This window comes from Polyodon spathula, chromosome 3 (assembly GCF_017654505.1).
Source record: "Polyodon spathula isolate WHYD16114869_AA chromosome 3, ASM1765450v1, whole genome shotgun sequence".
NCBI lineage: Eukaryota > Metazoa > Chordata > Actinopteri > Acipenseriformes > Polyodontidae > Polyodon > Polyodon spathula.
This window is the reverse complement of record NC_054536.1, coordinates 28,552,731-28,566,292: the sequence shown is the minus strand read 5'-3', so window position 1 is coordinate 28,566,292 and position 13,562 is coordinate 28,552,731. Positions and strand designations below refer to the sequence as shown.

General features: G+C 38.5%; 1 protein-coding gene across 1 annotated transcript in view; it reads right to left on the bottom strand.

Moving 5' to 3' along the window:
* Positions 1-3,042: 3,042 nt before the first annotated feature.
* Positions 3,043-13,562, bottom strand: part of LOC121312946 (integrin alpha-9-like) — a 134,930-nt gene continuing 124,410 nt past the window's right edge. The window contains exons 27-28 of the mRNA XM_041244931.1: positions 9,175-9,294; positions 3,043-3,544 (exon numbers count right to left, since the gene is read on the bottom strand). Coding sequence (XP_041100865.1) covers positions 3,446-3,544; positions 9,175-9,294 — 219 coding nt within the window. The 3' untranslated portion in view covers positions 3,043-3,445. The remainder of the gene's footprint in view (positions 3,545-9,174; positions 9,295-13,562) is intronic.

Below are 13,562 nucleotides of genomic sequence, written 5' to 3'. Positions count from 1 at the left end.
CTAGAACCTTGTTGCCCAATGTCTGGTTTCTACAACAGTACAGTTTAGCCACTTTACATCAGCACTGAACCACTATAGTGCCTGTCTGTCCTCCATATGATTATATGGGACTATTCATACAGTACTGCACTGTTTGCTTCACTTGTGGCTAGCTCAGCCCAGGTAAATTGTTAAATATTTTTAAAGAAATTAAAATCTGCCACATTGGCCAGGCATCAAAACCCACAATGCCCACAATCTTCAAGTGCCTACTGCAGACTAAGCTATAAAGTTGGTCACATTATAACAATATCCTCATTAGTTTACACATGCTGATGTGTATTCAGTGCCTCCCTCCTCCTCTTGCAATAATCTGCAGTTAATAGAAGGCTGAGCTCAGACCACCAAACTTATTTCACATGTGGATGTGGAACCCCAGCATCCAGAAGTAAAAGAAAATGCAACAGAGATGCAACAACTAATCAGTTATTGATCGCCATGGCTTTTATTATGCGAGCCTCAATTAAACATCAGTGATTGAACAATCACACTGGTGCCCTATTTGGAGCCTCACATTTATATTACTAGCACATGCATATTTTCAGTTGTACTCAAAAGCTTCCGTGAAGAGTCAAAATTATTATTTTTTATTATGAAGTGTTCTCACTGCATCGATTATTGTAGATCATTACCTGTTTGTATTTGACAAGGGGATCACCAGCAATACTGGGTTTAAATCATGTGTGACCAGATAAACACTGGTTAAAACTGTTAATACTGCAATGTTCAAGGTACATCCCTGGTTATATTAACATCTGCTTTGAGGGAAGTCTCCTTGGTTCTTAAATATCTGATCCATTTCTAACTAAACGTCTAACAAGCTTTAAAAAACACATTATCAGTACTGTAGCTGGTGTGATACAAAAAAATCGTAATACAATTGGTTCAATCTGGAAGGCCTTCATCTAGTTTTCACAATTAACCATGAATCCACCTTTTTTCTGGATGATAAAATATCTCTGCCCCCACATTCTGTACACTTGCTCATAAAAACATCACTTTTAAATCCAACTCCCTCTTATACTCAGTGATACACAGAGGTGAACATTCCTCAGACTGCAAGACAGGTTGATTTGCAATCGAATTAAAAGCCAATTAAAGTTCAGGCAGGTGTCAATAAAATTCTTCCTTAGTCTCTCTTTGATTCATTTCTATCACTGCTGCTTGACTGTTTTCCACATACCAGTTCATTGAATGAAAAAGTGCTTGACGAAGATCTCAACTGATTGTGTTGCTACACGTGTTACAAAGTCTGTCTAGACACCAGTTCATGGTTAATTAAGTGAGATTTCAGTTTGCAGATCAGTCCAATAGATCCAAATAGAGACGATGGAGGTCTACTGAAAAACAACCTGCAACCCGCTGTGGAAATATGTTGCTTGAAAATAATCTATCCGATTCTATGTTTCTACAAATCCTACATGTCACACTGACGTTAAATTATAAACCATCAGGCCCTCACAAAGCAAATCAAAATGCTCCATTAATAAACATTCCAACACATTGTTTTTGCCAGCCAGAAAAAAATCTTCAACATTTGTCTCCTGAGTGGGCAACAAAAATTCTGCTCAATACAATTCTTCTTACGATTTAAGAAGGTGGGCACAAGTACCCAAAAGCTCATATACACAGTCACTGAAACCAGACCTTTTCTTGCAGTTATTCATTTTTAACTGTTATTTGTCATCTATCCACTTTTAAATTCCAGTAGTGGGTAGGTTCAAATGAGTTTTCTCAAAGTTTCCAATACTATACAAGGCTGGGTAATGAGAAAAACACCCACAAGAGCAAGGTATGTGTATTTCTAATGCAAGTCATTTAACACTAGGCCACCAGATGTGAGCTTAAAATTATACACTTCCCTATCCTATTTTTATTGTGTTGTATTGGTTCAGCTGTTGCCTTTAAGGTAGGACAATCAATCACAGATTTGCCTCTGCTAATGTACCACTATCATTGATCAGTAGATGGCGCTGGTAAGCTGTAACTGGAAGACAGTCCGGTTACTAGTTCGCCTCACACTCACCCAGTTGGGGTCACTGTAGAGCACAGCAGCTATTTCCTGTGAGCTAAAAGAGAACAGATGATGGGAGTGGTGGACAAAATACTTGACAATACTTTATCCTAAACACCTTTACAGGGTGTTGACTAATAATGAAACTAACACAACTGACAATAACGGCCAGTACTTAGCTTATGAGAATGGATCCCATGGTTTTCTGCCTAACCTAAGAGGGTTTCCCGATATAGAAAACTCTGAGCCTACTATAATGATGGAAGTTCAACTAGAAATATGTACTGTATGTACTAGCATTAAAGTCTTACTGAATGCTGTAAACATACATTATTACTACATTCCCCATATTTGGTCAATATACTATATTGTAACCCTATTATGAATTAGTCAGGAACAGGCACTTTTATTATTTTTTTATCATATATTTTGAAGTTATAACTATAAGAAACTAGGGTTCTATTCCCAAAACATTTTTGAAGTGATGTGTTTATAAACATTCGCTTTGTTTAAACAGTTCTTTGGAAGTTGAGAATAAACTTCTAAAACAGTTGATTTTGTGAACTGCAAACTTGATTTCATTAACCAAAATGGGCTTAAAGAACACTCATTAACAAAATGTTCCTTTAAAACAAAATTAGAATGCAACCCTAAGTCACGTAATATTTGATTACACCCACAAAGGTCTTAGCCAAAGCTTTTGTCTACTTGGCTTATTGTTTCTTATAGTTTTAACCACTTATTTTAAAGTTTGATCCTTAATCCTGACCTTTATTCAAAGAGAGGCATTTATTATAAAGTTTGTCCAAACATGATGCTTTATTTTGTTGAAATATCAACCAGATACCAGTGGATAGATATTTCAATTTTTGTTTTAAAAACATGCCATCTCGTTTCTATTTCTCTAGTCTAAAATAGTATTTTTTTTTACGTTACCAAGGCTCTAACCGGTCATCAGTGCTTTGAAAGAAACATATATAGATATGTCCGACAGAAAAAAATACATTGTTGATATATTTTCCAGACAGACACATTCAGTACAAAAAAAACATATATGTATTAAAAAAATAATAATATTGCTAACAAGAGTTCAATACCCTGAGGGTTTTTACCGCATATGTCTTCATACCATCCACCCCCTTCCTTAGGAGTTCTTTTCTTTCCAGAGTTCAAAGTTAAACTCCAACAGGAAGTACAAATTCCTCCAATTGGGTCACATGATTGCCTCAGGAATAGTTCCCACTGTCAACTCCACGCAGATTTTACACAAAAAAATAATAATTATCAAGTCTCCGAAAAATCTGGAGAAGATTCTTTTCTTCCACATATGGAAGGTTCATGATTGAGAACCAATAGGATGACATATAGGTGTCACGTGACAAGAGTGTCCATTCACTGACTCTTCTGGACCCAGTCCCAGCTCTCATCACTGTCCTTCCTGTTCTTCTCTGCCTCGATAATCTCTTTGTATCGCCGACGAAAGAAGCCTATCTGTAGACAGAGAGAGAAGAGAGGGTGAGAAAGAGATCCAGAGAACTGGGATTGCCATGCCAGCCTCTTAAAACAGCCGTGTCCAGTTTTATTTTGGCCAGTTGACAATCACTTTAAAAAATTCTATAGTATTACAACACCAAAACATCAATGTAGTCAAATGTAGCCATGGAGACTGTGCTGTGGCTGCTTGTGTAAATAAACAAAGCTGCTTTAAATGAGCTGTACCTTTCATTTCAGGGAAGTGCTGGAGGACCAGGCTTAAGTGCTTAAGCCAACAAGGGAAACAAGAAAAGTCTCCAAACACACATAATAATGAAAAGTGCTGATTCTCCTTCAGAAGTCCTTGTTACAGTATACCGTTCCCACAATGCACTGTGAAATTGTGAATAGGTAATGCTGATACAATATCTTTTTGGAGTGGATGAATATGACTAACTGTAATTGTATTTACAGTAGTAGTTTAGGCCTATAATCACAAGCAGTTGTATCAATATACATTTGTTTTACTCTTATTGTGAATAAAAAACAGTTATGTCATCTTTAGGATTACTGTATTATATACATGTATAATATTTTATAGGTGTATAATATAAAAACAGCACATAGATTGTAGAAAGTACTACAGTGAATCAGCTGGGTTGATGCATGTTCTGGAGACTGCACTTTTTGTTTAATAGCAGAAATTGGCCCAAGCTTATATATTTTTTTGTGTCCAAATTTATGGGCCACTCTTAAGTTTCAAACCACCAGTAACAATCTAGTAGGTGATGTAACTGAATCAAACAGAAGACAGGATTTATAAATAAGGTGGAAGTCGACTGACAGGGGTCCAGCTGAGAGGTCAGGAGTCAGGTTTGAATGTTTGACGGTCCTAAACTATGACTCGAAATTATCAGAAAAAAAACTATTGAGAACCAGATAGGAGTTATAGAGACCAGCTGGATAGGTTAGATCAACAAAAGTGTATTTATTCCAGTAAGAGCCCGCACCTGCATGTATCTATTACAGGCAACTGCAAGAGAAGAATGTCTATGAACTTTCATTAGTACTACCAGCTCCAGGTGAGAGCACCTTAACACAGTCCTAGCCAAAAAAAAAAAGTTATTTGTAAAATGTGCTTGAGTGACTGCAATAAGAACCACTCAGCATGATTGCAAACATAATGAAAATGTAAGTGTACTGTAAGGGGACACACGCACAAACATGTTATAAGAATATACTTTTGCTGAACAGATTTATTTTGGCAGAGCCCAAAAAAAAGAATAGATTATGCACATGGTCTTTAGAGTCACAGATATCAATGTGCTTCCTATTTCAAAGTCCCCTTTGAGGCTGGTGTTGGTATGTTGTTTTAATCATTGTGGATAAAGTGTAAATTACCACCAGCTCTGTTTGTGACCTGTATATGCTTGTTATTATCTGGTCTCACTAAATGTGTATTCGTGGGTACGGGGCCCCTGAATAGCATTGCATTCTAACATCTGGAGCTACTGGTTTACCTAAGCATGACATTAGAAAGTACAGCTGATAGCTAAGCGGATGGAAAGCTCTCTACCAGAAAGATCCATAACTTTAAAACTAAACCCTCTTTCACACACAAATGGTGCTACTGAACCTTCTCAGAGACATTTCAAAGAATCTTTAAAAATACCCATTCACACAACACAAAATTGCGCAATCTATGTGGGATAATACCGTCATAACCCTTTCACACAGCCAAAGGGATCATGTGAGTACAACTTTCAAACCTGTCAGTCTACAGATTGTTGTCATGGCAACGCCGATTCACCCATAAATTACAGCATCACGCACCGTCCCTTCTATTTGTGAATTCACCTCCTCGTCAGCCCATAAAGTTAACAATTCCTTAACTTCTTCCAGACTCCAATTACTACCCTGTTCTTGATCAGCCATTGTATTTGAAAAAAATGAAAGCGTGTAACAAAAAATAACATGTCCTGTATACATGCAGTCACGTGGGATGTTGACTTTCAAGCCACGCCCATTATAGAGCTTCAGTGCCAGCATAGCTTTTCACACAGGAGTTAAGACGGTTCAGTGCTGTCTCTGAACCACCTCATAAAAAATGATGGCTCTGTGACAGTACAGGCAATTCACACAGACCATGCTGCATCAATGCCGGTTCTGAGCCATCACAACTCATCTGTGTGAAAGGGGTATTAGTGACACAGAGAAACATTTGGGCTAGTGGCTTCATCAGTACAAGTTTCTTATACAGTAAGCTCTACCTTATTTTGCTCTGAGAAACACTGATGGAGGCAGCAAAAACATTATTCATTTTACATTTTTATCATGTCCTGGCAATCACAGATCCTTGTTCTTGACTTGTAATAAGAACATAAGAACATAAGAACATAAGAAAGTTTATAAATGAGAGGAGGCCATTCGGCCCATCTTGCTCGTTTGGTTGTTAGTAGCTTATTGATCCCAGAATCTCATCAAGCAGCTTCTTGAAGGATCCCAGGGTGTCAGCTTCAACAACATTACTGGGGAGTTGATTCCAGACCCTCACGATTCTCTGTGTAAAAAAGTGCCTCCTATTTTCTGTTCTGAATGCCCCTTTGTCTAATCTCCATTTGTGACCCCTGGTCCTTGTTTCTTTTTTCAGGCTGAAAAAGTCCCTTGGGTCGACACTGTCAATGCCTTTTAGAATTTTGAATGCTTGAATTAGGTCGCCACGTAGTCTTCTTTGTTCAAGACTGAACAGATTAAATTCTTTTAGCCTGTCTGCATATGACATGCCTTTTAAGCCCGGAATAATTCTGGTCGCTCTTCTTTGCACTCTTTCTAGAGCAGCAATATCTTTTTTATAGCGAGGTGACCAGAACTGCACACAATATTCAAGATGAGGTCTTACTAGTGCATTGTACAGTTTTAACATTACTTCCCTTGATTTAAATTCAACACTTTTCACAATGTATCCGAGCATCTTGTTAGCCTTTTTTATAGCTTCCCCACATTGTCTAGATGAAGACATTTCTGAGTCAACAAAAACTCCTAGGTCTTTTTCATAGATTCCTTCTCCAATTTCAGTATCTCTCATATGATATTTATAATGTACATTTTTATTTCCTGCGTGCAGTACCTTACACTTTTCTCTATTAAATGTCATTTGCCATGTGTCTGCCCAGTTCTGAATCTTGTCTAGATCATTTTGAATGACCTTTGCTGCTACAACAGTGTTTGCCACTCCTCCTACTTTTGTGTCGTCTGCAAATTTAACAAGTTTGCTTACTATACCAGAATCTAAATCATTAATGTAGATTAGGAATAGCAGAGGACCTAATACTGATCCCTGTGGTACACCGCTGGTTACCACACTCCATTCTGAGGTTTTTCCTCTAATCAGTACTTTCTGTTTTCTACATGTTAACCACTCCCTAATCCATGTACATGTGTTTCCTTGAATCCCAACTGCGTTCAGTTTGAGAATTAATCTTTTGTGCGGGACTTTGTCAAAAGCTTTCTGGAAATCTAAATAAACCATGTCATATGCTTTGCAATTATCCATTATCGATGTTGCATCCTCAAAAAAATCAAGCAAGTTAGTTAGACACGATCTCCCTTTCCTAAAACCATGTTGACTGTCTCCCAGTACCCTGTTACCATATAGGTAATTTTCCATTTTGGATCTTATTATAGTTTCCATAAGTTTGCATATAATAGAAGTCAGGCTTACTGGTCTGTAGTTACCTGGTTCAGTTTTGTTTCCCTTTTTGTGGATCGGTATTACGTTTGCAATTTTCCAGTCTGTCGGTACTACCCCTGTGTCAAGAGACTGCTGCATGATCTTGGTTAGCGGTTTGTAAATAACTTCTTTCATTTCTTTGAGTACTATTGGGAGGATCTCATCCGGCCCAGTGATGAGATCCTATCCTATCCTATTGTTTATTTTAAGAGCTCCTAGTCCCTTTAACACTTCTGCCTCAGTTATGCTAAAGTTATTTAAAACTGGATAGGAACTGGATGACATGTGGGGCATGTTGTCAGTATCTTCCTTTGTAAAAACTTGTGAAAAGTAATCATTTAATATATTTGCTTTTTTTTTTCTTCATCTACGATTTTGCCATTTGTATCTCTTAAACATTTAATCTCCTCTTTGAATGTTCTCTTGCTGTTGTAATATTGGAAAATCATTTTGGAATTGGTTTTAGCTCCCTTAGCAATGTTCATTTCTATTTCTCTCTTGGCCTTTCTAACTTCCTTTTTGACTTGCATTTGCAGTTCAGTGTACTCTTTCTGCATACTTTCTTTTTGGTCCTTTTTAATGCTCTATGAAGTGTCTTTTTTCGCTGAATATTTTTTTTTTATTGATCTATTAAACCATTTTGGCAATTTAGTTTTACATTTAGATTTGTCTACTTTAGGCATACATTAGGTTATATATGTTTGTTTGCATGCGTGTGAATGTGTGTTAAAAACACTAGCAGTTATTTATGCATTTATGTCAAAGTATTAATTTAAAAGCGATACTAGACCACAACTTTAAATGCAAGTACAGTAACTTCAAGGAACATCGGAATAAAAATTTACATGAGAAACCCCATTGACACTTGAGCAGTACCATTGTCAAGATTAGAGGGAAGGTCTGCCTGTCACACAGAACAAGAATGAAAGAACAGAGAGTGATCTGGACTTTGCCCGAGAAGCAGTGGGCAGACCGTGGTTTGCACGGTCAAAGCCCGAAATAAGTTATTTTAATTGTAATTTCGAGCTTTGCCCAAAGTAAGCGGAACATTCGTGAATCGCCCGGGTAATACGCAAATTGGCCACATTTTAGGGTTTGCCCTTAACATATACATACGAACAAATGGTCTTTCATTAGATGTAATGTGGCAATTAATGCAAGTCCTAAACGCAACAAAAAGTACTAGCATGTGTGTTTTTAATTGTAAGTTAAACATGGGAGAGTTAATTTATCTGATTTCCCAAACAATTAAGTTAACCAATGTAAATACTGTAGCTTGTAAAGCAAAAAAAAATGTACTCTTGCATAATCAGAAAAAGGAAAACAAACAAACAAAAAAAAAAAAAAAAAACCATTTACCTAATGCTAATATTTCAATATTAGTCTAAAGTAGTATGGTAGTTGTTAACCCTTTAAGGTACACAATAATTGAGTGGTTTAACATTTAAGAGTGACTCAAGTATCTTGAGGAAACTGACAATTTGGATGGCCAGATCCAACCTGTCAGTACATTTTAAACTCTGTTGTGCACTGTATTGCAAAATAAAAAAAGTTTGCATTATTTTATTTGTGGAACACATATGTCCATTGTAGCTTGAAGGGTTAAAAGTAGAGCAGAAAAAAAAAAACTTAACAGATATCTGCATTACATTTACAGAGCAACCATGAAGCAATCCTGTTTAACAACGGTACCGTGGTTAATTCTAACCCTGAATACAATGTCTTGAGTTGTTCACTTGTATTTTTAAAAAATAGCCTTAGCCCAAGTGGCAAAAGCCCCATAAACCTGTCAATTTGTGAATCAGAATTATTGGCTATTAAAAGCAGCTGACACAGGTTAGCAACACTTTGAAGCGTTACAGATTCCACAGTCCATTGCAGACTTTCCGTTTTATCTTGGTCCTCTCCCCCTGCTTACCTTCCAGAGCAGAACCGCAAGCAGCAGGAAAATGAGAATCCCCACTAAGAGGCTGATGGCGATGATCCAACCGACCACGTAGCCACGAGGCTCCATATTGTGCAGGGCTTCAAACACCACCTGAAACAGACACATATACCACCTTTAAAGCACATATACAGACAGGTTCTTCTAGAGGAGCTGGCACTACAGTATGCTGAAAGGTTTACAGTCAAGCACAGCGTTTACTGCAGTTGTTGACAATTCAGTGAAAGGCCTTTCCACATCAGGTTTAGAGGTTACCAATTTAACAAATAGCAGAGTAATACATGAATAGAGTGTTATTGGTTAATTAGTTAGGGGTATGGTTGTAACAAATATCTGGGCTAGTATGGCCCTTGCTGTGCACTGCACACAGACAAGTACATCCAGAGGAGCTCACACTTGACTAATATACATAAAAACAGGCTGCAATCATTTTCAAATTTGCAAAACAACCACTAGTAGGTTTGAACAGTCTGAACCCTTTACGTAAGCCAAACTGAACTGGGATCACGTTCCCAGAGCATACAACCTCTCCATTAACATCTGATCCAAATGTAGCATGACAGCCAGTTTAGGCTGAAAAAGAAAAGTTGATACATCTCTTAAGTGTCACTTTGGAACACTTTCTCACAGCCTTGAAAACAAAAACCTGTGAAGGAATCTTTTAAATGGCTTATGGTTCAAACAGAAATTATATTTGATTTTGACTTTGGTCAAAATATTTTGTGCTATGCTTAATTTTAAAAGGTGCTTAATGTAAGAGAATGGCATCTTGATGGACTAGTTTTTAAACAGCAAAATGGATATGTTATTAAAAGAATTCAGCATTGAAACAGTTCATTTTTACAGGACAGCCCTGACAATGGAACTTGACAAAGATATGAAGTCACTACCTTAAATGGGGTCTGTGAAGTGAGGCTTAGACACTGTGGAGGTGGTAGCTTTGTAAAATTACATAATTTTCTCTTGTAAAACACCCACAACAGACCTTGACCTAGAGTCATGGAATACAGATGTGTACAGAGAATGAAGCCAGTAACTTGAGGCGTTAGGTCTTTATGACCACAATATGTCAGCCAAAAGATTTTCAGTACAAAAAAGGGGACCAGTAAGAAGTAAAAAAAGCTGACATTTTAAAACCTTGGTTAGGACTCTTTGAAGAAGGATAAGGTTGTTCTACACAACATCTTTGAGCATGACTTGTATAAACAAATCAGAAAATGGTATCATACATAGAGGAAAACACAGTTATTGTGGGCTTCAACATATACAGTCACAGACAAAAGTATTTGGGCTGGAGGTTGCCTGGAGGTTGCCGGTTCGAGTCCAGGCTATTCTACTGTCGACCATGGACAAGAGTTCCCAAGTGGCGGCGCACTGCCCGGGTGGGGGAGGGAATAGGTCGGCCAGGGTGTCCTCAGCTCCCCACGCATCAGCAGCCCCTGTGGACTGGCTGGGCGTCTGCGGGCTTGTATGTAACTTGCCCAGAGCTGCATGGTCCTCCGATGCTGTAGCTATGAGGTGGCTGCATGGCTAGCCTGCAGAGTGAAAAGAAGCGGACGGCTGACGGTGCACGTTTCGGAGGACACATGTGTCCGTCTTCATCTCTCCCGAGTCAGTGCGGGGGTGGCAGCGGTGGGCCAGGTTGAACTAAAAATAATTGGGCATTTCAAATTGGGGAGAAAATCAGAAAAATAATTGCCGATTCCAAATTTAAAAAAAATAATAAAATTAAAAAAAAAAAAAAAAAAAAAATGGTTAAAACTAGAGTACAGCAACAATCTTAAAATGGCAGCGATACAACTAAATGAAAAAGAGAAACTACCAGAAAAATAGCAGAAAAACCCGGTTTACTGAAAAGCACTGTGCAAGCTATTACTGACAAACACAGGAGAACAGGAACTACTGCAACTAGCTCCAGGTGTGGAAGACCAAGAATGATTTCTGCAAAACCTGGAAGAATCGTTTGAGCAGCCTGGCAAAATCATCGGATTACTGCAAAAGATTTGACATAAGAATTGACAGAAGATGGTCAAGAAATTCATGAGCGAACAATTCAACGATACTTTAACAAGATGAATGTCCATGGGCGAAAACAAAGACGGAAACCTTTGTTAAAAACAATCACAAAAGAAAGCGATTGGGGTTTTCCTTTGAATACTTGAAGAATCCTGATGATTTCTTCAACCAAATTATAACTTTTTTTCACCAAGAAAGGAACAATATGTTTGGAAGAAGAGAGAAGAATTTAAAGAAAATTTAATCATGCCCAGTGTTAAACATGGTGGAGGTTCTGTGATGGTATGGGCTTGTTTTTCTTCCTAAGGCACTGGTGACCTTTGTATTGTAGAAGGATCAAGGAATGTTGCAAAATATCAAGGAATTTTGCACTCTCATTTGTTACCCAGTGCTAGAATGCTTATTGGATGGTTTGTATTCCAGCAGGATAATGACCCAAGCATTCTGCGAAGTCTACAAAGACATTTTTGGAAAAAAAGGAAGATTACAGGTATGGATTGGCGATCTCTGTCCACAGACTTGAATCCCATCGAGATGTTGTGGATTGACTTGAAGGCTGCTGTTGCAAAAAGGAAACCAAAATTGATTGCAGAACTCAAAGCTGTATGTGCTGAAGAATGGGCAAAAATATCTCCGGAAAGATGCCAGGAACTGGTTTCAAAATACAAACAAAAAGATTGCAAGCTGTAAAGGAAGTGAAGGGTGGGCACACAAAATTAGTTTTTGCATGTTATTTTTCATTTTATGCTTGTTATGTAATAATTTGTTGTTTTATTATAAAGCTGAATCTCTACTTTAAATTATATATTTCAATAGAACAATTAGAAATAACAGAATTCACTTTATTTGTGGTTTTTCTCTTTTTTTTAACTGCCCAAATACTTTTGTCTCCGACTGTATAAGAAAGATTATGCAAAACAGTGAGTAAGATGCATGTTCACACATGTGAAACAAAAGCCGGTCACTTCAGGCCTTACTGGGGTCCTTTCCTTACACATGTTCCAGTCTTAGTAGATGAAAGAGAACATGCCGTCTCCTACTGTAACACAATAAGCTCAACGCTCCCTCTGCACTCACCGACAGGGATCATATAACATGAGTCTAACACATTTCCAACTACTTACAATCACAGAGGAGAACGTCATCAAATTTAGACGTATGGAAAATAAAATAACACATCCAGTAATGAAGCAGAGGAAGTTGAAAAACATTATCTGGCTCCCATATTTGGAACAGGTGCACATGCACCACAGTTGAACAGTCTCTGTAGGACCTAGAGATTATGGGGCTGGGGTCACCAATAAAGGCAGTGACAAATGCAACAGTGTCAAGAGCCAAAAGCACTCACGTCCCCTGTGCTCCTAGATCAAAAGGCCAGTGCCAACTCCAGCAGCCTTGGGACCCACAGATTAACTGTCCTGGACAGAAAATCTGCACATTCAAGTTTCATCAGTTTAAAGAACTCTTGACTTCACAGTTGCAGAGGGCAATTTGTGTCCACAAAGAACTCCCCCAAGTTTCCATGCACATGTAAACCCCCATGACATTAAAAGGCAACGAGTGTCAATATGGCATTTCTGTTTGCCTCAAAGGGGGCTGGTATGAAAATAATATCAATTAATTAAATTGAATTTTAAATATGAGTTGACAATTGCTCTTCATAGAAAGTCATAATTATACGCTTGTCTACAGCTCTGCAACACTGAATCTTGCCAATCGAACACATGCTGTCCTCCAAGGCATGTGCCGTTAGCCGCCCGCTTCTTTACACACTGCAGACTTACCATACAGCCACCCAGAGCTACAGAGTTGGAGGACAACGCAGCCATGGGCAGCTTACACAGGGGTCACTGGTGTGCAGTGAGCTGAGGACACCCTGGCCGACCTAGCCCTCCCTTCCCCGGGCGGCGCTCAGCCAACTGAATGCTGCCCCCTGGGAGCTCCCATCCTCGGTTGACAAAGGTATAGCCTGGACTCGAACCGGCAATGTCCAGACTATAGGGCACATCCTGCACTCCACATGGAGTGCCTTTACTGGATATGCCATGTGGGAGCCCCCATTAGTGGGTATTTTATCATTCTCACAGAGGTCATGGAAACAGATTACGGTCCTATTCTCAGTCACTGAGGCTATGCTTTTTTTTTTTATTCCAAGCACTGTGCTTGCTTATTACAAAAAACAAGGATGGAAATTGAAGGACATGAAGGACAGCAAACCTCATGTGTCATTGTGTTGCAGGACTAGCAGAAGCAGAGGGAATTAATTAAGGGAATGAACAAACCTAGTTATAAAAGGAGAAGCGCAGGACCCTGCTTTAGCAACACCCTTTCTGAAAAAAGGGGTT